This window comes from Aythya ferina (assembly GCF_964211825.1).
Source record: "Aythya ferina genome assembly, chromosome: 3".
NCBI classification, from domain to species: Eukaryota; Metazoa; Chordata; class Aves; order Anseriformes; family Anatidae; genus Aythya; species Aythya ferina.
The window spans coordinates 118,367,502-118,394,039 of NC_140298.1; the positions used below are offsets into that span (position 1 = coordinate 118,367,502).

Here is a 26,538-nt window from a genome sequence, read left to right on the forward strand (position 1 = left end):
AGTTTTCCTTCAAGGGAACATTTATAGAACGAGAGAATATTTATCTTAAAATGCAAAGAATGGAGTGGAAAGCTGTGTCTCTAATTCCTTGCAGTGAGTTGTATGAAAATTGCACATTATCCTTCTGCTGCATGTAACATGCTGTGGCTTGCGGTGAGCAAAAATGTGAATTAAATTTTGCCCTGGTAGATTTTGAACCTTTCAACTGAGCTTTTAAAAAAGCAATCAGTTTGTCCTCGGTGCCAGAACTGCTCAGGGCTGATGTTTTAAATTAACTTCCTTGTATTTATTAATCTTTCCCTGAGTATATGTGTTAAGATGCGGTTTTGTTGGATGCTGATGACGTATAGCCATAGTGCAGTGGCTGTTTTAAAAATAATAATAAAGGAACAGTGAATTTATCCGCTGCAAAACAGCTAACATTTCAAAATTTTGGAAGGGGAAAGTGGTCGTCGAAAGTGTTTAAAAAAGAAAAAGTAAAGAAAATCAATTGGAAGTAGCCAACTGCAAACCTTAAAATAGGCTGGAAATTGAAATTTCATGGCATATGACGCACTGGTGTTCATTCAGAAGTGTCACTGTTCAAGAGGTTAAGCAGAAAACGTTTTTTGCTGTTGCGGGGACAATTTCTGATCAGAGGAACATTTTAGAATGAAGATTTCTGTGTGTTATTTAAAAATGCCTGTAAGTGTTAAGTGTTTTTAGAATTAAATCACATCCACTTTGGTTTCAACGCAGCCTGAGTCTGTACATCTTGTCAGGAAAAGAGATGAACAAAGAGCCAAGCATAGTTCCTGCATCCTAATGTTGGAAGTGAATTAATCCAATCAATTATTGCCAGATATATAGGACAACTAAGTTGTTAAATAGAGTGGAAAGGCTATTCCTTGGTTTGAATTTTGATTCCAGTGGCACCCCTGCTGTGCAAGATTTCCAAACGTAAATAGAGACATGGATCTGGTCCAGAATATTAACGGGTTCTTCTGCAATCCTTTTTGCTTTGGCATCTTCCATCTCGTGAGCTGAGCCTTGTAGGTGTCCCACGAGCTCTGGAGAGCGGTGTGGGTCTGCAGGAGGCACGCAGGTGACTTGATGCAGGACTTGACACCCAAACAAGCCTGGTGGCCACTGCGTGCTTCAGTTCTTCAGCCTGAAATGGGCATGGGAACAGCTCCTGGCTCCCAGAGGGGCAGTGGAAATAAAGACTGTGAGGCGCTAAGGGAACAGTTGTATCAGAAAAGCCAACAGCAGCTCTAGCCACATCCACTACAACTGATGTCCCTGGCCAGAATTGCAATTTGACAGCATAGACACCTTCATCCAGTGCCTGTGCTCCCTATTTAATCCCTAGCATTAAGCCAGGTCCAGCCAGGCAGCCATCCAGATGGATGAGAAGCCACTGAGAAGCTGTCAGGCAGCTGCATATGGATAATTTCATGTTCTGAAGAAGAAAGAACCAAAAACTGAGAAATCTGCAGTGAAGTTCAGTGTTAGTACACCTCTGTGCAGGGCTCCTCCCAAGCCGCTGTGCTTTGCCCTCTCCTGCAAAAAGATTCTGATCATTCCTGTGCCCGAACATACCTCTGTTGGAAATGTTCTAATGCTTACATTCTGACCTTGCTTATACTTTCTATTTTTACAGAATTTATATTTTCCTCCTGTTATTTCTCCTGTTGCAGGGATTTGGTATGTTGCTCATGGAGGAGGCAGAGAGAATAGCCAAGGAGGAGCATGGGTCATGGAAAATTGCTGTAATTTCAGGTACCTTTGCTTTATCCTTTTTTTTTTTTTTTCGTCTTAATCTGAAAATAAACCCACTACAGCCAGCACCACTGCTGTGAACATTCATCGTATTAGCTTGAAAATGAGCATCAGCAGATGCTTCTTAGTAATGGAGTCAAATTCCATCATAGCTTTGTCCAGTACAATACTATTATCGCAAGCAGCATACCAGAGGACGCGCTGCAGGGATCCATCCTGCTCTTAGTGCCGAAGGAGACAGACTGCGTGACCATGGGTGGCTTCCTCCTCCGAAGGCTGCTATTTCTGAACTCGCTGATTTGGCCCCGTCACAGGTTGTTATTGCTGAGGGCTGCTTTCCAGAGTTTGTGAGGATAGAAAATTGCCAGGCTCCATTTTCCAGCCTTTCTGCAAGTACCGTCATTAGGGTGGACAGATGTGCTTTTAGGATACATTAAGCATTATCATGAAGAAGCGAGCTGTGTAAGAAAGAGCTGCAGCCCTTTCTCCTGTTTCATTTTCCAGCCATTGTGACTAAAAAGTGGCAGCAGCTCACAGTGTGTGTGTGTGTGTGTGTGTGGAGTCAAGGTCAGAACTAGCTTTGTGCATTAATTTATTCTTATATTAGCAGTTATGGTAGTTAGAGAAAGCTTTTACAGGCATATAGGTTCTGTAACAGAGGAAGGTGGTGAATTGTATGGGGAGAGAAACTCTTGTTGGCCTGAGATTCATTCGTGCTTTGGGACTTGACAAGAAGAGCTGTAACTTAGGCCTTTTATAAAAACAATAATCCTCTCCCTGCCCACCAAAAACCACTGGAAAGCAGCAAACCACGGATCTGCTCCAAGCTGCTGAGTGAAGTGGACAGCCTGTGTGTGTGTTTCCAGCTGTGTCATGTCACGGGGTGCAGGAGAGCTGAAGTGAGCTGTCTCAACAAGTACTTGTGACGAGAGTCTGAGCAAGGACAATGCGCAGGCAGCGGCCAGATGCTTCAAGATAATTCTGTATTCTCTAGATGCCCCGTTCCTTCTTTTCTTAAGACACAGCCCAATCGTGCTTCCCTGTGGCTGCTGCACAGGAGTCAATTTGAAAATTTGAACTGGGAATTTCATTGGGTTAAGAAATGGCCGTACCAGGTAGCTCCTCAAGTGGAAATGTTGGGGTTTTGGTGGTTTTTTTTGTGCCAGTAACGTCTTGGTTTGGGATGCGTGGACAGAGGCAGCCACAACCTCTCCGTGATAAAGAACATTTAGTTCATCAAGAACAGAAAACACACAGCAATTGCTAAAAAACGATCTGTTGAAGCATTCGTGTTACTAATTGTAGCTGTATTTTAGCAGTCTGATATGAAGAATGGATTCTTTGCATTGAAATGCAGTGCGAGGAGCCTGTCCTGCTGCGTGCACAGTTTGTGTCATCTTACCAAGACCTTGTCTGTGATTTTTAACTTTTTTTTTTCCTGGGCTGCAAAGTACGATACGGTACAATTTGTCTCTATAACAGACTACTACAGCATCTGCAGTGAACAGAAGTTTTCCAGCTGTTTCCTTGGAGATGATTTCACTTGAATTTCAGTCCTCCTGTAAGTTTTATCTGAAATACAAATGCAGGCAGAAGTTCTTTCTGCATCAGAGGATGAACTTGTTTTTGCTGCTTTTGGTTTCGGCATAGATTTTTAATCTGGGAAGCCATTGGGAGGTTAGGGCTCCAACATATTGCAAAATTTTCCCTACTGTCTCGAGAGAAGCCTGTAAGGGAAATCTGCTTTCAAAATGTCTCTCGCAGGGCTCCCTATCTCATTAGTACTACATGTTTTTATTAATGCTTTGTTGCAGTGTTTTCTTTTACAGCGTCCTTTCTCCAGCAGTATTTTCCAGTCTGGCATTTAATGGCTACATCAGTACTAGTTAATTAAATAGTGCCAGAACATCCAAACTGCCTCTTCAGGGAATGGTCCCCGATGCATGCTGATGCATGCTCTCTGCCAGAGAACTGTGTGGGTCAGTGCTAGTCCTTCTGGATCAAAACCTTCCCGAGGCTCTGCTGGTAAAGTAACCGAGTGAATCGCTGAGTTTCTGTACTCTGACAGTTCTTGTTTTGCAAATTAGAAATACTTCTCTTCAGTCTTTCATTTCTTCAAAAAGAATAGCGTGAGGTTTTAAGGTAAGGCTTTACAAAAGATTGTTATTACTGGCTAATTAGGGCTCATCTCTAAGATTCAGGTTTAGCTCTGATTAGAAATTAGCAGCAGTCATCATCTGTGACTGTTCCCTACCCTGGCTTTGTGTAGGGACATCTCTTACTGATTGATTCAGGGCAGCGCATCTCCTAGGGTCCCCAAGGGGCAGGGTGTCCCCTGGTGCCCTGCTGCTGCCAGGGAGCCTTGCTCTGCTCTGCCCATCACTGAAGACACTTTCCCTCTCTCCACAGCAGGGGTCATGCTCCGGGGTCTGCTCACCCTTTAGAGAAGGAATTGGGGAGCCAGGTTTGTCCAGAGGGCTCCAGGAGTCTCTGGCTGGTTCATTGCCACAGCCTTGGATTGAAGCGTGGCTTGAGGTTACCTTGGAAATGCATTTAATTCAAGGCAGGTTAAGGTCAATTCAAATGAAAGCATTGATGTACAACATCCAAAACGAGCAGTGCCGTCACAATTGTTACGACAAACAGGAAAGAAGGAAAAAAAAAAGTCATCCTAGTCTGTTTTTAGCAAGGTTACAGCAGCAACATCTCTCCTGTCCAGGTGGTTTGCTGCCCTGCCTGCTCAGGGCAGTAGCCAACATTTCCTGACATCCCGAGCTGTGGCTGTTAGAGCCTCACTTGCTAGAAAACCTCTCTCCTTGCAGGAGCATGTGAGCTGCCAGAGCCAATTTTCTTTGTCCAGGCACCCCAGAGGACTTCAGTCACAATCTTTTCCCCTCTGACTCCGCTTCCTTCCCACGTGTAACCTCGTCAATGCTCTTAATTAAACACTATTTCACTTCCCTGCAAGCTCGCATGTCCCCTTGGCTGGGTCAGGCGTTGTGTCTTGCACTTTCCCACTTCTTGCTTCCAGGAGGGCACAAATTCCTTCCCCCTCAGCAGTGAGTCAGTGGCGTATTTCACCGCGTTCACATTTTTATATTCTGTATCAGGCAGTACTGTAAAATCACTCGATACAAACATGTAAATGGGAGACAAGTGAGTAAGTCATGATTGCCTCCTGATTAAGATCGCTAGGACCGTAATAATCAGCTTGGGGTGACTGATCCCAACATCTTTCTCCTATGCATGCTGCAGCAGTCAGGAATCCACAATCACAGGGCTGTGAATAGAAATTAAACTAATACCACCTGTTTTCTGTAGTCTCCGCGAGAGATAAAATCGTTCATTACAGTCGGTGACTCATCCCCCAGTCTGTTGGTGCTGCTCGAGCACGCTGTCTCATGTGTTTAAGGAAACTGTGCCTTTGCCTTTTGCAGCTACGGAGGTTCAGAACTTTCTAAAAGTAAATCTGATGCATCACACCGGTGTTAAATCCACCTGCAAGGGAGAGCGGTAAGGGGAGAGAAACGGAGCTGGCGTAGGAATCAGAGGTAAAGTTTCAGGGCACGTTCGATAAGGCTCTCAAGTACCTTGATTTGCTCATGTAAACAGCCTTTTGGTCACCTTCGAAGTAATAAATTACTCGAGTAATCGGTGCCTCAGAGTTCATATTGGATGTTGAATGAGATTGCCAACTGGCAGGGTGTGCCCAGGAGACCACAGGACGAGGCTCTGAAGTGCTGCGAGGATTGATGGGGTTCGCTAGGGCTCCCCGGAGTTTTGCTTCCACTGCTGGCTGGGTATTTTTAGAAACGCCAATCTCATTAGCTATTAATAAGAGAAGAAGTGGCCCAAGATAAGTGGAAATATGGGGATGTTAATGAAGTGCCTCTGAGATGTTTGTCTGCTTTAGATTGATGGCCTTTGAAAAAAAATAATTAATTAGGTGGATTTGGGAGAAGCCAAGGATAAACCCGTGCTAGTGGGTTGGTGCTATGGAACAGCTACTGTGTACAATCCCCTAGTTCTTAAAGAACTTCACTTTTATATGTTTAAGAATGTAACAGCTTTGAAAATGGGCTTGATACTGTCTTAGCTGGGGTTTGGGTTGAACAAAAAGGTTGAAAAAAAGGCATGAACAGGAATATTGCTGTTCTTAAGCAAGGACACTGCTGCAAAAAACAGCATTCTGCAAGCATGTTTTGGTAGGAAGCTTTTATATTTTTATAAATGTATATATATAAATATATTTACATAAAATATATTGTCATGTGGCCTCACTTCTGTATGATACACACCAGAGACTTTTGTCTGGCTTGCGTCTGTCCCAGATTCCCACTTTCTAAACCACGCTCAACTATCTTAATTCTTTAAGGCTTTGTGTAGATGGACATTGCACAATCTCCAGGCAATACTGCGCTGAGATATCTCGATATTTTTCTGTTTTAAGTTTTGAAAATCCAGTCAATACAGAGGTCTGCATCCATCTGACCGTTCCGTGCACGCTTTTCTTGCTGGTGTGTGCTCCGTCGTGGTTTTTCCTGTCTCCATCTGCAGGAGCTTTCCTTAGAGTGGGCAAAAGAAGAACCAGTGAGACAAACCTGACACAGGAGTTGGATGTGTGGGGATGCCTTTTGTGCACCTTTTGTGCTCCCTTCATCCTCAGCAACTCTTTCTCCAACCTCAACCCAAACAATCCCCGAGTTTATAAAACCCAAACAACTTGGGGGGAAAAAAAAACACCCACAAACCGTGAGGCTGGCTTAGGCAGAAAGTATTTAAGAGATCAGATCCATGAGGAAATGGAGGTGACTTCCATGCAAGCGACTTGTAATACGCAGCGGTATAAATAGACTTGAATCAGAACTGTGAGCAATAGCAGTTTTTAGGGATTTAAAAATAAATGTAGTTTTCTTGCTTAGGAATCGTCCTCTCTGACCGCCAGTGTTCTCACACTGCCCACAAGTGGTAATCCTCCCTTTCAAGCCTGCACAGGGGTTAAGGGCTTAAAGCTTGTTTTCAGTCAAAGCTTTGGGTTTGGAGTTTGTCGAGTCGCGGGTTTCATCTTTTGTCGTGTTTCCAACCCAAATTTGTGATGCAGGCTCGCGGTCCACCTTTTCAACCGCTGCTTCAGCCAAGAATTTACTTCTGGCTTAAGGCAGCCTTATCTCCAGGGCACTTTGCTCACTTCTGGAGGCTGGCGGAGAAGCTGTAACTCTCCTCCCTGCTTTGCTGCTCTCACCCTGTGGGCTGGGGAGCATCCTGCACCTCATCAGCTGCTCTCATCCTAAGCAGAGCAGGGCGAGGACCTCTCCCAGTGCCAGGAGCTGAGGTACTCGTTGAAAAGTTAGCAAATTTTCCTTTTCAGGGCCATACAGGACTGTGCAAATGAACGCCATCAGTTCCTGCGCTCCTTCAGAGTACATTAATTTGTACTCCTAGCAAAAAAAAAAATGTGTTTCCCCGCAGACTCTTTCCACAGTGTTTTGTTCTTGCTGCTCTTGGGGTAAACACGATGAGCTGAGCCTGCCTTCTCAAAATTTGCCTCTTTGCTCTTAGAGATATTTAACCGACAAGCAGACAAGGCGAAAGATGTGGCAGGATTTACCAGGATCGCCCTTCCAGCAGTAGGTAAAACCATGCAAGGTTACGCTCAAACAAAGGAAAATCTGAGGTCCCCTGCATCAGGCACCCAGGAGTCATCGCAGGCAATGAACCGGGGAATGATGCACAAAGCAAGCTCGGCTGTACAGCAGCTGCCTCGTGGAGTATCTAGTTAAATATCACTTCATTTGAAGAGGGCCGGTGGGAGAACTGCATTTAATTGACTATAGAATCAATGACAAATGCGCTAGGAGTGCATTTTGCAAGGCAAGACGAGCATTTGTGAGCGGCGTTAGGACGGGCAGCTTGGATTCTGGCACCACGTGGGGAAATTTGGGTGCTGAGGGCATGGGAAACGAGCAAAGCCCTGGATATTCTCATTCCATGATGCTGTGGTCACACCTCTGGCACTGCCAACGTGCAGATCCTCCAAATGCTCTTCCCAAAGCTTGCCTCTTGGCTGCTGGGGAATGCAGCCTCAGCCCTGGATGTTCGACCAAACAAACCAGAATTAAACATTTGCAGCAACGGGGAGGTTTGGGGGTTTTTGCTCGCGGGGTTTCTGCGCAGAGCCAGCAGCGTGCTCTCTGCTCCTCACTGGCAGGGAGGAGGTGCCCCCCACCACCTAAATCAAAGAGCAAAGTAAAAAAGCAAGCGGCTTGTTTATCATGAAGTCGTTGCTCATTTAAGGTAATTTTCTGCATGAGTGGTGCCTTTCTACTCCTCTGATGTGAGTAGTATATTAGTATGCAGGCTTGGGTAGCTGAATGGTAGACCCTGGAGGCATCACTCTATTATTCAGAGCTCTGGGGAGGTCTGATCTGAAATGTCTGTTTTTCCATTTTCCAGCATTTGTAATTGCATGTGTGTTTTCTTTGCCTTTTGTTGTTTTTTTTGTTTTGTTTTGTTTTGTTGGTGGTGGTGTGTGTTTTTTTTTTTTGTGTGTGTTTTTTTGCTTTTTGCATTTTTTGGTTGGTTTTTGGTTTGCTTCTACTTGTACCTGCTTGGGATTTGCATCGTTTTCCCCTTGAATAAAGCCCCCCCAAAAAACCTAAATTACACTAAAACAATTTTAAACACGTTCCCCCTCTGATATCCACGTGTCCTTAGGCGCTGAAAATGTGAAAGAAAAAAAAAAAAACAGACAACCTTGGTGTTTGAGACCAGCGGATGGGCCAGTCAGCTTGTTGAATTTGTAATTTCTTCTTCCTTTTTGGCAATAACCAGGTGCTGGAGCTCTGCCTTCAGCATTTTCTCTCCTTTTGGCAGGACGATCCTACTCCGGTCCCTTCTGGGGACTTCTGGGGACCTCTTTCACCATTCCAGCAGCGGGCAGGTATCTGTTAATTTAGGGTGGGATTTTGGAGAGCTCGATGTGCGTCTCCCTTTTTGCAGCCCGTAGGTCTTGGCGCTTCCTTTTGGGAGCCAGCGAGGAGCAGTTGCATGCGGTGACTCAACCAGTAAGGTTTTTTGTTGTTTTTTTTTTTGTCAGAAGCTGCACAGCCTTCAGAGGATGATTTAGAGCAAACAAACGAGCTCCGTGCTCGTTCCCCGTGTTCCTCCCAGCCTGCGGCGTGAGCGCAGCCCTCGTACCTGTTGTTCTTTGAGCCAACTTGCAGCCTCTTTGCTCCAGCCTCTGCCTCTCTCGGGACGGGAGCGTGCTGCAGCGGGGCGGATCGATGTGTCATTCCTCACACCGCCGATGCCGGGTGTCTGGGGAGGGGAGGCAAGGCTCGGGTGAGCCTCCAGCCGTCGTCTTGCCCTCCAGCCGCGTGTTGCTCAAGGACTTCTAAAGTCAGAGAGAGTGCCTTTGTATCCGATAGCCTCCAGGGACTCGCTGCCTTGCCAGTCTGTCTGCCTGCAACAACTGATAAACTCCTCTCCCCGTCCCTTTCCCCGAGCTTTCTAGTGGTGGTTGTAACGCCTCGCTGGCTTACCTTGAGCTTGGGAGAAGTCATCCTTCAGCCTAAGTAACGCTGGCTGAAGGGCAGCCCTCTTTAAAACCTTTCCTGTTGTCTCCCTGAGCGTTTCTATTACCATTATTTTGACTTTGCTGCTCAGCACCCCGTAACCAGCCCCATCTGCCCCTCGCAAGTACTTCAGGCAGTCGTACGGGGATGCACACACCAGTGACCCAAGGTAGGGTAGCTGTGGTTTTCGCTGTAGTGCTTTGGTTTCAGGAAAATCACGTGTGTAAAGAATTACACTTTCTTTAAAATGTGATGAGCATGTGAAATGCAGTATATATTTTAAAACATTGGAAGTCCAGAGGCCTCTCCACCCTAAATGACAGAAGCATGAAGCTCCTGCCTTGATGCACTTACACAAATTCCTCCATTATGGAGCCTTTGTTTTTCCTCTAAGCATCAACCTGATTGTTCTGTTGTCGTCCCCTCATGTTGGTGGCTGGCTTTTGCAGTAACGAGGACCAGAGAGACTGAAGCCAGTGCTTTCCAATTACCTGAAGCATCTGAAAAATAAGATTTCGGGACAGAGACCTTCCTCTTCAGTGTGAGATAGTTACAGATGATGCTGAAGAACATGTTGCAGGAATGTTTCCCTGCTTCCTTTGCAAATAACGTTTGTGAACTTAAATAATGTGGATGCAGGAGCAGCTCTGAGAAAGTTCCCATCCCAAATGTTTCTGTTCTTTTAATGCATGTTGTCGTTCACTTCAGCCACCTAGGAAATCAGGATGGAGACTATGAGCAGCGGGTCTACAGAGACAGGAGGCTGCACGTGGGTGAGCGTGGCAGCGCAGCGATGGCAGCAGCACACACTCACTCACTCAAGCTCCCTCCCAAGGACTCGGTGCCCCTGGAATGGCCCAGAGCCCTGGCAGACACCTGAGCAGCTCCGGCCAGCCGGTGCCAAGAGGCAGCTTAGCAATAAATGAGCACGAGACATCCCTGCGTCACAGCTCGCCCGTGCCCGGGCAGCCTGGCTTTACGCTACGCTCCCCTGGCTCCCAGCACACGATCTGTCGTGCTTTGCCAGCTCCTTGCCAAGTCCTTAATCGCACGCTCCTCTTTGTCAGGAGGGTTGGGGCTGTGCCAAACCCACATCCTGCCCTGGCACCGCAACGCCTCGCTTTGACTCTGGGCGTGATATTGATGCGTGGGTTTTTTTTTTTTGTTGTTTTGTTTTAAAGGATGTGTCCCCTCCTGCCACTGAATTTCCACGTGCGTTTCCAGTGGTATCATCTCAAAACACTGCTTGTACTGCCCGGCACTGCCTCTCTGTGCCCTTCACATATTCACACACATCTTCTCTGCGTGGCAGCCGCTTTCCTCTCAGCTTTTACAGCACTGGCACGTGCAGAGCCCTGTCGGCACCGGGTGTATTTCAGCACAAGCAGCTCCCTCCACCTGTAGTTATTGTGGAGACAGCAGAGAGCAGCAGGTTTAGTACCAGTGGCACCTAACAGTGACAGCACTTTTTGTTTTACCCCTGTAATCCAAGCATCACGTGCCAAGTCGAGGTGGGGCCGTGACCGAGGGGACTCCTTTTACTCCCAGCAGAGGAGCTGAAGGTGCCCAGCTGCCCAGGAGCTGTCCCTACCCCTATTTACCCATCTTAAATCGGCTTCCTAAAGGGGACAGACAACTTCATGCTGCCATGTCATCCTTAACAGGTTGGTGTGTCACTGAGTGCCCTTGCCCAGGAGCTGGCTCCCTGAAAGCGGAGGTGCCCGAGGTGAGACCGCTGCTGACTCCAAGGGCAAGGGCCAGGAGTGAGCGGACAAAGTATTTCCGTGTTGTAAATTACTTTTCGAGCAGCAAAAAGCCGGCTCTATAAATACAGTGCTCTGGCCACGGAAGAGCTGTTTTTTTCAACTGCAGTATCTGCTGTGACGTCTGTCAGCGTTATCTGTTTGTGCTGGCATCGGCAAAGCAGGCTGGCTTGGCTTGTACCAACAGGATTGTCTCCTTATCTCTGCGCAGAAGATGCTTGTTGGGGAGGGGTGGGGGATGAGATTGAATTCCCCTATCGCAGGTGCTCGCCCTGTTAAAACCAGACGCGCAGAGGTCCTTTAATAAGCGCCCTTTCCTCTTTTTTTTTTTTTTTTTTTTTTCCCTTTGAAGTGCAGGCATTTTGTCACCTGTCCCTGTGCCGGCTCCGGTTGCCTCGAAACGCACCTCATTGATAATTTACTCGGTGGCTGGAGCAGCAGCCAGACCCACACGAGCACGCCTCATCTTCTGAAGCAGAGCTTTCATGTCTCCCTGCAGCGAAATCTCGCTGGAGCCTCGCTCCAGCCCCGTGACGTAGCAGCCTTATCGAGGCAGCGTGGAGGCCGTCCTCCCCCCCACCACCGCCACCGTAAGCTAATTACTATGCGGCAAGATGATCACTTTTCCCCCAGACCAGGTTTCTATTTGTGTTCTGTCAAGTAGAAAATTAACGTGGACGCGGGCCAGGAGCGCTGCACGCCTGAGTGCGCCGGGGGTTGAAGGTGGCGACGGGAAGGCAGGCTGGATTTCTGAATGGAGGATCAGCTGGTGCCGAGCCTCGGCGGCCTCCTTCCTTAGCTGCAGCAGCAGAGGATTTGGGGGAGAGCTGGAGAAAAACGCCCTCACGAGCTGCCCATCCCCGTGTGCTTTGGGGAGAACAAAGCCAAACAAAATTATTTCTGCAGAGCAGGTAAGGGGTGATGCCCGCACAGTTTTAAGCACCAGGTTAAATGAACACTATGGTCATTCATTAGCTTGCCTCCTAAGCACCTCCTCACGCTGCAGAGGTGCAAAATGGAGTGACTCCATCCACTCGTGGTGCTCCTGGGCTCCACAACGCACAAACTTTTAGGAATCGTCTCAGGAATTTGCAAGAGGGGCAATGAAGCAAACACAGGCAGCAGTGAGGCTAAATCCTGATGGATTTTTTTTCCCTGCCTGCTCGTTCTCACTCCTTGTGAATCAGCAGCAGTCGATTTCTTCAGCTCTTCAGCTCCAGATCTGTGAAAACCCTTCCAGTTGCTCCTCGATCCACACCTCGTGTTTGTGCCATTAATGGTCTCCCCCGGCTCTGATGAGCAAGAGAGGGGGGTCGAGAAGCAAAGGCTGATTTCAGATCCCACCTTTCTGTGCTGGGCAGCTGCTGAAACCTCTTTCTGAAGCTGTGCACTGCGTGGGGAGAGCTTCCTTGGAGAGCTGCTGTGGGATGAGGTGGGTGCTCAGGTACGCCAGTTTAATAACGGGTCGGCCAGCTCTGGAGATTGCCGAGTGTTTCTTCCTCGGCGCTTCAAATCTCCTAGGCCATAGGAGAGAAAATTGATCATGAATTCCTCTGATGCCTGGTGAGTCATCCTAAATCCCCAGCCTCTCAGTAGTACTTTACCAGATGGGTTGAATATTCCAGCAACTATCTCTGGAAGAAGCCTCAAGACATGACATGGGCTGTGCATCTAAAACCTCACAAACTTGCCAAATTTGGGGGTTAGCAGCAGAAACGTTTCGCTCTCCCCGTCTCCCTCGACGCCCGGTGGCCACACCAGTGGCAGCACTTCGTGAAAGTGAAAAAGTTCTGGGATTAGGTCTTAAATACTTCATTTGGTTTGGGGTAGAGCGGGAAGATCTGTGAGCTCCGGCTTCGTCTGTCCCCGTTAAAGGCTTTCCCTCTGCCGACCGGGGCTGCTTTCAGTGCAGCTGGGTTGGGGCAGGCCGGTGTAGTCATTAATAAAATATTGCTCCTGTAATAAGGAGATCAATGAGATGGAATCTCACCATCTGGAAGCTCGGGGATGCTTCTGAACTGATTTCCAAACGGCAAGCCTGCAAGTGGAAGCGGGGCACCTCCTGTGTGAGGAACGGCACCCCGAAAGCTGAACGCTGCCAAATCAGGTCTTTAATGCTACCTTTGGATTTATTCCATATTTTATTATTGGGTTTGAGACTTGGCTTTAAGAACAAATCAGCCCAAATGATCAATTTGTTAATAATCCAAGGCTTTTGCTGTGGTTTTCCTTGTACCATCACCCACAGACACGTTCCTCAGTGCAACAGGATGAGAGCAGTGCTGTGTGTGTTCTTTGCTTTAGTAAAACTCCATAAGCAGCTCACTAAATTATTCTCTCAGGGTCCTGAGATACCTTTCCAGGTGCATCTGTGTCTCCCAAAGCACTCAGGCTGTGGTCAGACTCTGCTGGAGCTCACGAAACTCCTGCTGGCACCTCCAGCCTCCCACTTGTCGCTGCAGGAGCTGGGTGAGGGGATGCTGCTGCCTTTCGTGCGGGAGATGTAAAAGAAGAAAAGAATTTTTCAAATTAGCCAGGTCGTAGACTAGGCCAAGCCATCATGGATTTAAATCGGATTAAATTAAATTACAGGTGTGCAAAGAGCGGGTTGCAGAGGAGGGAATAAAGGTGTCCCTTGGTGTTACTTAGAGGTGAGTTTTCCATCAGTTGTATTCATCAAACAGAAGCTGAGCCCAAGTTGGAGGCAGGATCAACGTTATCAGAAAGGGACAGCATCTCTTGGCATGCACATCAAGCCCCAGTGTAGGTTTGAACGAGGATTTTCAGAGCAGGGACTGGATTTGGCTACGGAGACGCTCGGGGATATTTGGGGCTTTCTGCCCACAGCTTCAGCAATAATCCGGTCCCCAACACGAAAGCTGTCGGTGTTTGTAGCAGAGAGGTGAGTTGGTGAGCTGATGAAGAGAGATGCAGGCTTCCAAACGCTTTTTATCACAGCCTTGATTTGTGATTTCAGACAAATTACCCAGCTGCCTGGGATCTTGGCTCTTCTTCTGGGACGTGGCGATGACAGTACCTCCCCGCTAGACAGAGGTGTTGTGAAAATAGTAATTTAAAATTGCTGGCAAGCAATCTGTGCGGGAAGAGAGCACGACGTTCATTTGACAGAAGAAAAATCGAGGCTTTCAGGTGGGGATCCTGCTTCCAGGTTCAGAAAACGGCACCGCACAGACTCAGCACGGGTGAGGCGCAGTTGCTGCCGCCGCCTTTGGTGCTGTTAAATCAGCCAGCCCGTGCTTGTGAAGCCCTCCACACACGGTGGTACAAAGAGCCGTGTAAGTCCATGAAGATACATCTAAATCACGGCTCTAAGTGCCACGCTAATTAGCTCTTTGTGGTTGCTGCAGCAGGAGGAGGTCACGAAACACTGAACTCTCCCATGCCTGCCTTCGGTCCCTCCAGAGAGGGCTGAAACATGGGAAGAGTGGCTCTGGTGGAGCTCCACCATGCTTAGAGATGCTTTAAAATACTAAAAATGGTTTCAAGTGCTCCATTTTTAAAGCTCGTGTATGCTTTCAATGATCTTCTTTTAAAAAAATAATATTATATTCCTGTTTTCTACTTGCATTTCCTGGATTCTGTTTTCTGATGGCTGCCAGAGTACGCGTAGCTCTCAATAATTCCCAACAGAATCCCTCGTTTTAAAAGCAAAGTGAGAATGGCTGTGCTTCCTCTCACATTTGTGAGATTTTGGGGAAATAAGGTGACAATTACCCAATCTAAACCAAGAAATCTTTGCTGCAGGGATTGGTGTAAGGGTTGTTCGTTGGTTTCTTAAATTAATAATGTTCTTTCTGATGGCTCTGAAACGCTCAGGTTTCCTCAGCAATGTTAATAATGGTGTGTGTTGGTTTTTTTTTTTCCCATTTCCTGGGTGCTGATAAGGCATTCTGGTTATCTCAAATCCTTCTGGTTATCTCAAATCCTTCGCCTTTTCCCCATTGTTACCGTTCTGGGCGGTCGGTTGCTCGCCATTCGCCTGAAGCCGCCTTGTGTTTTCCCTGCAGATAAAATCCAGCATTGTGAACACTGCAAATGCCAAAGCAAACTCATCAGAGGTCGGGGATGGATATCCCGCGCATTCTTAACTCATGGATCATTTTGGAAAGGCGATGTGGGTTTTTTTAGTTAGCATCCAGTACACAATAGACAAGAACAAGTTCTCTCCTCTCCTCTTTCCCTGCCACCCTTACGGATTTCAGCCCGTGGTTTTGACCCTTCCTCATTTCAGCAGGTCCTACCAACTTGAAGACGTCTCTGCCCGAGCTCTGGGTGCTCTGGGTGGCTGCCAGGTGCCATTCAGTGTCAGCTTTGCCTTGAAGTCCTGCGTGGATTCAGTGGATTTCACAACGAGGCGTTTTTCTTTCGGCCAGCCAAGTTTCTTCTTGGACGTGAGTGGAGGTCAAGGCGAGAAGGATAAAGAAAAACCTAAAACTTCTCTTTTGCTAGCAGCCCGGGGTCTCCACCAACACTCATGGGGAAAAAGAGGGTTGTGTTTGCTGCTCGCCGCTGACATCACGCTCCGAGTCACCCGACCCCAAGTCTCGAGAGCTCCAAAATGTGAGCTTTGTGAGCCATCAATGATGGCCTTTGAGTGCTCCTAGCGCTTTGGCAGCAGCAGCCCGATCACGGGGGATGTGCTTGGACACCGAGGAGACCCTCCCAGCGCTTCAGTTCCCTCTGCTCTTTTCTCTGTGTTGAAATTTCAGATCCTTCTGGGCTGCCCTGTGGCTTTCCAAGCCCCCAGCCCAGCTCTGTGCAGCTGAAGCTGATGCCAAAACATTGCTGATGTCCCTGTGGGTGCGTGGAAGCATCGGTCCCTCTCTCAGCACCCTTGGAGATCTCACAAAATTTGGAAGAGGTTTCGCTCTCGGCAGAATTGCGGTCGGCACGTTAAGGGTTGGAGGCAGTTTGGGAGGTTCGGCCGATTCGGGTTCGCTTTGTGCTGCCCAGAAACTGCTTCTAAGAAATGTTTTAAGGGGAAGGGAGCTGCGAGATGCTGCCAAAAGATGCGGAGGCCGGCGCGGAGACAATCCTCTCGTGTGCCTCAGTAAGCCTCTGCTATGGAAATTTTATGAACTATTAGGAGCGCTTTAATGATCCTGAAAACAGCCTCATTTGCACTTAGTTCTGCGACCACTGAGCCGTGGGGAAGGGAGCTCTGAGGATGCTCGGCCTCGGCTGCTGCACTGCAACATTGCTGTGTGGCAGGCTTGAGTCAGAAGAGTGTATTTATGGGCTCTGCACAGAAAAGGGCACGGGCAGGGGGGCTGCACCAAAGCTGATTTCCACCGCCCTCCTCCTGGCCCAGAGGAGCGTTGAACCCTGGCACGGCGCTCACCTTCCTCCATCCCCTAACCCAGGCGAGCTTTTTTTTTTTTTTTTTTTAATTTATGTCATTTTTGCGGTGTAAATGTTATGGTAACAAGCCAGGCTCGGGGGTTTTTATCAGCAGGCTGCGCCGTTGTTCAGACGCTACCAAAGGAAGAGAACAAAAGGCTGCGAAACGAAGCGGCAGCCCTCGCCAGGGGATGTGTCACTGGAAGATTGCAGCGAGGGACGCTTCCAAAACGCCTCAGCTGGCCCCAAGCCCTGGGTTTCTGTCCAGGTCGGTGTGCTGGGAGCCCCAGCCCCTTGCTCAGCCACCGACGGTGCCTGGGAGGGGTTGTTTGAAAGCTCTGCTGCCTTCAGGCTCTACTTTGTTGTGGGATATTTAAAACCCCCGTTTTAAAACCCTAGAATGAGAGATGCGGCTGATTCTGGCTTCTTGGGACAGCTTCTGGCCTTTCTCCTCCATTCTCATGTGATGTTTCTTTTGTGGCACATCTCGGGTGCTGCCTCTTCTGTCCGTGAGTGCAGGTGCAACTTGGAGAGGGACGAGCGCTGCCCTGGAGGATTTGTCTGCCCCACCCTGGGTAGGTGAGCCCTAAGGCAGAGCAGCGAGGATTTGGGAAGAGAAAGTTGCCTTCCTTTCCAGCTCGCTTTATGGACAAGCACCATGTGGGTTAGGCATTTTGGGGCTGCTTCCCCAGCCCTTAGCCCTAGTGGGACTTGTGAGCAGCCAGAGCAGCACGTGGCTTTAATACCTGCAGTTTTCTTAACTCGTCTGACGTCGGTACCCTGTTTCTCCTCCAGTTGTGTCACGCTGATGGCAAAATGTCCTCGGAGGAGCCTTGCGGGGCAGCCCCATGTGGGACCGCGGGGGCACGGGGCTGGGTGACTGCAGTATCTGTCTTGTTAATGGCTTGGCCCCATCGCCCTCAGCTGAGGAGCTGGCACTTAACCAGCGCCTGCTAATCGCTGCCAGATTAATGGAGGCAGCACGCAGCGCTCCGGTGCCACCTCGGCTGCCTTCTGTTAAAATCCACACCTTTCCCAACATTTTGGGGTAAAAAAAGGAATTTTAAATACCGCTAATCGAGGCGGGTTGAAGAGCATCACCTGAATTACTCCAGTTGTTCCTTAGCTTCAAGAGGACTCCTCTTCTTCGGCTTAGATTTCGCTCATCCTTTTATCCGAGTCGTGCCGCCGGTGGGGTGGCTCTGCTGTTTCCCTGCCAAAATCTGGCGTCATCTCCCAGCATCTCTGCTAACCCGGAGGATTTTTAGGCAAGATCCTGATAAAAGGGACGGTTGGCTGCGGGTCAGAGATCCCGACAGCCCTGGGCAGGGATGAGGAGGAGGGAGCAGAAGGGTTGCAGCGGGCTGGGATTTCTCCTTGCCTTCAGGCTCGTGCTGAAGCCAAGTGACTTCGGATCCCTTCGGCTTCAGCCAGAATGGGGGGAGACGAGGATGTTTCATGCATGTTCCCATGCTGAGGTTAACACAATGCTTCTCTAGGATGTTAGTTGGGCATTTACCTGGAGCTGGGGCGCTTCAGCAGCTTGGTAGCTACTGCAGCGTGCGCTCAGCAGGCACCTGGGGGCTCCTTTCCCCGAGTCTGCCAAAAAGGCAGGGGCTGAAGGTGCAGGAGAGGAGCAGCGCGGGGCCCGAGGGGGTCACCAGCTGCACCGGGGGCACCTGGAGAAGCACCTCCAAGTGCCCCAGTTTCCAGGAACCATCCGGAGGGGGGAGATGAGAGGAACGAGGAGCTGCTCATCTCACAGAGCTGCCTCCTGGCTGTCCTCCCGGCCCTGCCCCACCAGCTGCGCTCACGACGGTGCCACGATGCTGAATCCTTCCTCCTCCTTCTTCCTCCTCCTCCTCCTCCCGATGACTAACCGGCTGCATCTGTGAGTAATTAGATAAGGTGAGGGGGAAGGCTGCTCTAATGGACCTGTCCTGCTGCAGGGCGCTGCGGGGAAGGCAGCTGTTTGTGGGGCCGGGCTGGCCCCGCGCTGCGGGGCCTCATTAAGAGAGGAAGGCGAGGGAAGAGGCCGTCTGAGAAGGGAGGCGTTCGGAGGCTGCCTTTTCAACGAGGAAATTGGATTGTGGCGGCAGGGGCCCACTCGTCTCGCTGAAGTGGAGCTGAGCTCATTTCTGAGAGCGGTTGGACGGAGCTGGCCGGGCTTTAGAGCCCTTCAGTTCCTGGTAACGGTGCCTGCAGCTGGGCTGCCTCCTCTCGAGAGCCCGGCTTTGGTTGCTGTTGTACCCGGGCTACTCCGAACTCCTGGCTCTCGAACACGTCTCACTGTTGTTTTCTTCCTCTTTCCCTCGCAGACTTTCTCAGGACAGGGTGCGTGATTCCGGGTAGAAAAAACAGCCACGTTACATCATTTTCTCCCTTAAAAACAGCATTTTCAGTCCAGGTGCTAATGAGCAAATATCCCGACCCTGGCACAGCAGCCAGGGAGGTCAAAGCAGGCAGCTCCTTTTGGCACCGTCCCTCCACAGGAGTGACTTCCCTGTCTGGCCCTGGCTTCTCAACCTGCTTTGGTGCCCCCCTGAATCAAAACTTTTTTGTTGTTCTCGCAGGTGTTGGCACGAGGAACTACTACAGGAAGATTGGCTACGAGCTGGAAGGGCCCTACATGGTGAAAAGGCTGGACTGAGCCCCGGGGAGGCGCTCGCCCTCCGGCTGCCAGGAGGAGAGAGGACAACAGCAGAGGAGGAAAATCCTGGGAGGAAAGCTCAAGGTGCTGGACTGAAGCTGAAAACCAAAGCCTGCCAGCTGCAAAGAGCCCACGGCAGCAAACGGGGCATCTCCCCTGGGGCACGCAGTGCTCCTGAGAGCTGCCAGGCACGCCACGCGTCTCCTCACCCACATCAGCCTGCCGAGTCTCCGGGGCTGGCTCTGAGGCGCTGCAATACAGGACTGAAGCACGGGTGAACTGAGAGCTCTGAATTTGGGGGCTTTATAAGGCAGCCTGGTGTGAAAAATGTCCATTATTTCTCCGATGCTATCTTTTGGGCTTTTAACATGCATTGAAATTGCCTTCAAAATGAATGAATTCCTTCTCTTTGCATATCATTTTTGCTGCCTTGGCTGCTTTCTGTCCATCCCGAGACGTGCGCTTTGATCCTTGTATGACTGAGGATTGGAAGCCACTTCCTTCCATGCTAGTGGTAGGATTTGGGACTAAATGTGACCCAAACCTCTACAGAGACACACAGACAATGCAGAGACTCTGAGGTCTCCAGGCCAACGTCCCCCAGTGCAGGCTCAATTAGCTGCGGTTGCTCAGGGCCCTGTCTGACCAACGCTTGGATGTCTCCACGTGGGAAAGCCACAAAATTCAGGTCCCTGTTTCAATATTCGGCCACCCATATTATGAAAAAGCGTTATCCTAATACCAAGCACCCCGCTGCCCTCCACTAGGCTCAATCCAGTTTAAACTTCATTTCCCACACCCAATCTTCTGTTTCCCCATCCCGTAGCTCACAGATTTGGGCACAAATCCCCCCACGATTTGCCCGTGGGGAATGCCCAAGGGCTGCTCCCGGCTGTTCCTCTCCTTTCTGGAAGTGGCTTTGGGGAGCTTTTGGGCCCTAACTTTCCCTTGGGGGTGGGATTCATTCGGATAGGAATTATTTTAAAGCTTCCTTTTGCAAACAGTGAGGTGTGAGCGAGCTGTGCCATTTGGTGGGTGAGGAAGGCGCAGGGTGGGCGGGTGCCCAGTGTCGTGAGCAAGTCCAGGTTTCAGAAAGCAGCACGGTGCTGCTGCCTGCTCGGCTTTACCAAATCTGTAGGAGCCACGAAGCAGAAAGGCGCCGGCACGCTCAGAAAGCAGCAGCTGAGCTCTGACCTCCTCCGCTGCGTCCTCGTCGCACTTCAATCGAAAAAACGGGGGGTAGAGCCGCGGAGCAGCGGCTCGTGGAGGAGCTGACATTTGGGGGAGTAAAATATAACAAATGACTCTGCCGGGAGCCTTCTGGAAACTTCGCAAATGCCGAGCCTTCAGCCACACGTGATTAACTCGGAGCAGCTCGGCGAGGAAAGCTCGGCGCCGGGCAGTAAATGTGCTTCTGCCACCGTGATCTATTGCTGCGGACGCCGGGGTCAGCGGCGAGCACGGCGCTGACGTCTGCTGACGCACGGGCGGCGCGGCCCTTCGGGGGGGAGCTGAGACACCTGGCAATAAAGGTTTAATTAGCGAGGGGAGGCTCCCGTGCCTTGCCTTTGAAGGGTTTGGGGGGTGAAAAAAAAGCTTGGTGGGACCCAAACCCTGCGCGTGGCCGAGCCTCACACCCTCTACGGATGGTTTGGTTTAGAGAGGGGAGGCGGCGGCTGTGGCTTGTGGATGTGGTGAGCTGCTTTTTCTTCCTCTGAGCCAGGGGTAAATGGGGCGTGCGAAGCTCCTGCCACTAAAAGCTGAGATGAAAACGGACGCGAGCGCCGTGCAGCATCCTTGAGGTGCTCCGTTGCTGAATTCTGACTCAGGCTGATGCTCCAAGCCCTGCCGGCCCCGCTCGCAGGCACCCACCAGCAAAACTCCACGCTTCCACGTCTGAAAGCTTTTGGCCCTCTGGTAAGGCCAGGAACTACCAGATACATTTATTTAAGGCCGAGGCTTTTTGAGCTTTGGAGCTGATTTATCAGGAAATAAAACCTTTTTCTTGCTCTTATTTTGAGCTTCCCGTTTGCCTGTTCTTTTCGTGCTGCGCTGGCTCAGCTCACGCCGGGCTGGGCTGCAGAGGCTGGGGTTGGTTTCGCAGTGTGATGAATTTTTCTTCCTCCAAATCCCGCTCCCGGTGCGTGCCCTGCCTGCAGCCACCCTGGGCTTTAGGGTTTGCAGGCTGATGCCCCGAGCTGCTGCTTCATGCAGCTGCTGGGGCTCAAAAATACATCGGGACATGTCCACAGCCTGCAGGGAGCCAGCCCTGTTAGCAGGTGCCTTCGGATGTGCGAGGTCTCAGCGGGTTTGAGCGTTGCTCATGGGCTCTGCGGTGCCTGGACACGAGCCCGGGCACAGCCTCTGCCTGCCCTGCACGTCGCAGGCTGGCAGGGGGGCGAAGCAAAAACCTCACCTCCTGCTGCCGCTGCGATGGGCTGACGGCGTTCCTGGGCCTGAAGCACTCCAGGAACATCCAGTCATAAAGCCACGATGGCCACGAGGGCTTCACGCAGCTCTAGCTGCAAAAAGGGAAGGAGCAGAGGCAAAGTGAGAACCTGGGGGAGGAAAAGAGCCGCTTGTACTGCTGCCTGAAGCGCTGCGATTGCTCCTTGAGCTGCACTTAATTAATGCTGGGTGGGCAGAGGGGCAGCGCATGGGACCTGGTACCCAAATAACAAATTGGGGGGGGTCAAAGAGGCTCCTGGGGGGGCTGTGGGCATGCAGCAGGCGCAGCTCGGCTCTACCCAGAGCTTCTCTTTGCACCAGGGCTTGTGCAGCACAGCCGTGGTCTTGCTCACTGCCCGGCCAGTCCCTGCTTGCCCTGTCACCGTGTCACGGTGCTGCCTTGTAACAGATTTCACACCGCCAGGTGACGTGCGGATGTCTGAGCTCCAGGAGCTGGGGCTCAGGCTGGGTGAGTTGGGCTGGCTTGTTCCCAGCCATGGCTGCTGGTCCTTAGGGCTCAGCCACGAGGAAACTTTTTGAAGTTATCCACCCATTTATTATTTGCAACACTCCAAAAGTCAGGGTTATTACACGAGTTTGGTTTTCCTTGGTTCAAACAGCACCCGTCTCAGAGCAGGCACCGCCTCCTTACCGAGCTGTGCTGCAGGAAGTCAGCTAATTGCATTTAGCAATTAATTGCCAAAGGCAGCGCTGCTCTGAATGCCAGGAGCAGCTCATGCTTTGCTCACCTGTCTCGGGCAGCACAGCATTTTCGCACGTTGCTTTCTTCCTGGGCAATCGTTTTGGGCTGCTGCTGATCCCCAGCGCTGTTTGCAGCAGGGGGAGAGGCTCAGGTGCAGCAGGAGCAGCAATAACCAGCTCGGGGCAGGAGCAGCAGGGCGCGCGCCCCGCTTCCACTGCCGTGCTTTTGCGCTTGCTGATGTGAAAGGCAGCGCTGCCAGCTTCAATGTTCCTCTTGCTTCTATTTATACACACCTCTTCCTCGCTGCTTTCAAATCCTCTTCTGCCCCTGCCTCCGTAGCGCTGGAGCAATTAGCGACAGCCTGCTAAGTGGGCTTGGGGCTGCAGAGCAGCTCCTGCTCCCCCCTGGCTGCAGGGAGCCGCTCTTTGCCTGGGATTTCTGCTGCCAAAGGTGGTGGGAACCCTGGTGGGGCTGGGGGCTGCCTCTGGCTGCTGCTTACAAGGCTCCCTTCATCCCCAGGGGACCACAGGGGGTTTGTCCTTGCTCCTTGCCACTGCTGCCACGCACCCCGGAGATGCTTGGCTGCTGCAGGAGGGCTCAGGGCTGTTGGCCGGGTCCTGCAGGTGGCCCCAGGTGCTCACCCCAAGAAGAAACCACGTCCTGTGCCCGGGTAAAGCGTGCCGTGAGCCCGTTGCTGAAGCACAACGCTGCATCCAGCGCCTGCCCCTGCTGTGAGGGAGCATCGTGGGGGGCAGGCAGGGACGTGCCTGCGCTCCTCGGGCAGGTCTGAGCCCTGTTTTCATACCCACGTCACCGCTGCACTGAAGGGTCCTGTGTCCATCTGGCCTGATACTGCTCCAGGGCTCAGCCGGACCTCGCTGTGCTTGCACGGCTCTGCAGCTACAAAATAAAAGCTGTTCCAGCACCTGCACAGCCCACAGAAACCCAGGCGTGGCTGCGTGCAGTGGGTTTTCTTGTTGGCTGCCCTGGTGCAGTCCCCGCGCTGTCTGCCTGCTCTGCTGGCCAAAGCGGGTCCTGCTCCCAGCCACGAAGTCATCAAATAAAATGAAGTAGCTGGCCACAATTCAACATTTTTGTACAAAAAAGGTGTTTGGGAACTCCTCTGTGAAGGGTCAGCTCCAGGAGAAAGATATCTGGCTGCAGCCCAGGCAATCGGAGCAGGGAGCTGGGGATTTGGGGGATGCCACCCCAAAATCGAGGTGTTCAAGCCCGACGAAGCATCGCTCGCAGGAGCTGTACAGCAATGTTTGGAAGGGATGAATTCAGCAGAACAAATGTTGTTCAGCTGGGGGGGAAATCCAGAATCTCTATTTTCAGACCCTGGTTGGCACCTCCTGTGTCCAGCTGGTAACTCAAGGCCGCGCTCAGCTTTCCGAAACCCCAGCACCTCCAGCCATTATCAAAAATGGAATTGGAAAAAAAAAAAGAGAAATAAGGGAAAAAACAACACGCTAACTAACCAGAAATACCTGAAGACACCAAATAGCCTCTCTGGGGACTGCAAAGCCTCACGCCCCAGAACTGGGGTGGGTGGACCGAGCCCCTCCTGCCAGTTTGGGATTTTTGTTTGCCTTCTTCGCTCCTGTCCGTGGTACAGCAGCAGCGGGGGCAGCCTCCTGCCTGCAGGGCAGTAATTCAGCTCACTGGGGGCTCGGGGAATCTGCAAAAAAAAGGAAAAAATTAAATAAAGAGAAGCAGGAGCCAGAAAGGAGCCAAGGGCATGAGTTTGTTCAGGCTCTGTGGGGTTTCATTCCCCAAGCCCCTTTCCAAAGGCCACCAGCCTCTGCACTGACCCCCCCCCAGGAGCTGCTTCAGTGGGTTTGAACTCTTGCAGCACCACAGCTGCCTTTATAATTCTTTCCCCTATTTCAGTCCGTTCAAAATTGTGGGGAAAAAGTCAAATGCAGTGATTTTTTTGCTTACATGAAAGACCAAGGCCAAAAGCTGCAGCTCCTCAGGGCCAGGCTGACAGCTGAATTCATCTGGGGCTTGTCTGCAGCAGACATTGGGGAGAAGTAAATGGAAAAGATTTTTTTTTTTCTTTTTTAACCCAAAATCAGTGCATACAAATTCCTCCGTGGGTGCCTATTTGCCTTAGGGAGCGTCTCCAAACCAGTCTGCAGCCTTTGGTAAGGCTCCATCCACGGTGCTTTCCCCCAGAATTTGTGCAAATCAAGTCTCACCCCCAGCAAATCTCCCCTCTCCTAACACTGGGATTTCAAACTCCTGCCCCATGGCAGGTGGTAGCACTGGGAATTTGTTTCTTGTTAGTATATTTTAAGCAAAGCCTGCTGCTGTTTGCCTTGGCAAGTTCCCTGGGTCTCTAGGATTAGGGGAGCCCATAAAAAGGAGGTGGCAAGGCTGTGAAAGCAGGGGCTTGATCCCAGCAGAGCGGGGATCTCTGTTATTTGGGGCTGGGGCCCACAACACAGATTGGAAGAGATGAAAAAAGCCAGGACTGAAGTGGCTTTCTCCAAAACTTAACAGCCAAATGTTGAGAGAAGTTACAGGAGGGACAACAGTCACGGATTTTGGGGTCTACACCCGTGTCCTGCTGCCACCGTGGAGCACGTGGAAACAATTTCACCTAAATTCTCTGATCCTGCAGCTCGGGGAGAATAAAGGTGAGCCAAGCAAGCCTTACCGGGAGCGAACCTCTGCTTCTGACTTCAAAAAGCCTCAGCAAAAATCAATTAAGGGCGTAATGAAGAATCTGGAGAGAACAGCAGGGACTGTAACGAGCCGTACGAGCTCGTTACCTTCTCAGGGCCGAGCTCCTCACAACGTTCCTGCACGCAGCCGGCCGGGACACGCAGGAGTCTTCACACGTTGCCTGAGAGGAGCTGGCACGGGGAAAAGATCTGCTGTGTGGCGAGACGTGCTGGGCTCTGTGATTAATGAAGGGTTCTGCTGATCAACGAGCTGGATGCGGTGATTAATTTTGGAGACGGATAGACTGGCGTTACCCGACTTCATCCCGACCGGGGCCGGAGCAAGTAGTTAATTCTGGCCTTGATAAATCCTGCCCCCGGCTATCTCGCAGCTCTGTGAGCGATGTTGTTTCTGTCCCACGGAAACAAAAAGAAAAGTTAAGTAGTCTGGAGTGGCCTTAATCCTAAACAATCAATTTCAGTGCCTGCGGAGAGAACGATGAGGAGCAACTCGCACATTTTTCCCCCGTCGCAGCGGAAGGGCGAAGCTCCGCGCTCGCTAGCTGGTGAAATACGAGGCTGAATCCCAGAGCCACGTGGCTCTCACTTCTTCCATCCTTTCAAGAGATTGGGATCGCAGGTAATTAACGGCGTGGAGCATCCTTAGTCACTGAGGTTCATGCTCTGACCCAAGGAAGCACCAAAGCCCAGGGAGCAGGGTGCTGAGGCATCCGATTTCAGCCCGGTGATGTGCTCCACAGCGCTGCTCTCGGCCTGAATGCACCACAGGCACTCGCTGTCACTGTCACTGTCACCATCACGGCCCTTTCTTGCCACCAGAGCAGCAGCTTGAACCAAGAGCCAGCTGCTTTACCCCGGCGCAGGGACTCCTAGGGGTCGGTGCTTCAGGAAAGCAGCCCAGCTGTGCACCGTGCCACATCTCCACGCTCCCCCTCAGCTCTTGTGGCATGAAGGAGGAGAACCAGGAATCCAACGAAGAGGAATTCATCACCTCCATAATAAACAAGCTCCCAGCCTCTTCTCCCCAGCCCCCGTTTCCAGTTGTGGATCTTGGTGCAACTCTTCTGCAGCTTTCCCTTCTTCTCTCCCCAAATATTGCTACAACAAGTGCTCTGCCCAGCTTTTGATCCCGGAGGATCCCGCAGATTCCTTCGCTCTTCCATTTTTATCCTGCTCCCCCCCTGGTGCAGACATTCTGTGCACCCTTTAGATCGCTTCTGAATCCTGAGCTTGTTTTCAGAGAGCTACAGACGGCAGCTCCGGGATTCTCCCCCCTCCTTCCCGAAGCAGTCAGTTAAATTAGGGGTTGTCAGCGCAGAAATTCATTTACCAATTCAGGCAGTATTAGAATAAGACTTACTGAATTGTACCTAGAATCACATATGGCACTTTAAAAAAAAACAGATGCTAAGTATTACTGCGCTCTAATGCATTAGTAAGAAGAAAAAACCCACATTTTATTAATTTAAAAAGCACAGAGATTCGAGGGATGTGCAGAGAGCTAAAAACAGCAGCAGCTGTGAGGATACACCTCTAGACAGCAAAATCAGAAGGAAGAGGAGTGAGCTCCCATTTGTGTGCCCCA

General features: G+C 50.7%; 1 protein-coding gene across 1 annotated transcript in view; it reads left to right on the plus strand.

Moving 5' to 3' along the window:
- ELP3 (elongator acetyltransferase complex subunit 3) overlaps window positions 1-19,528 on the plus strand; it is an 81,730-nt gene extending 62,202 nt beyond the window's left edge. Inside the window, exons 14-15 of the mRNA XM_084513971.1 lie at window positions 1,680-1,761; window positions 19,033-19,528. Of these exons, the coding sequence (XP_084370097.1) occupies window positions 1,680-1,761; window positions 19,033-19,109 (159 nt within the window). The 3' untranslated portion in view covers window positions 19,110-19,528. The remainder of the gene's footprint in view (window positions 1-1,679; window positions 1,762-19,032) is intronic.
- The last annotated feature ends 7,010 nt before the right edge of the window (window positions 19,529-26,538 follow it).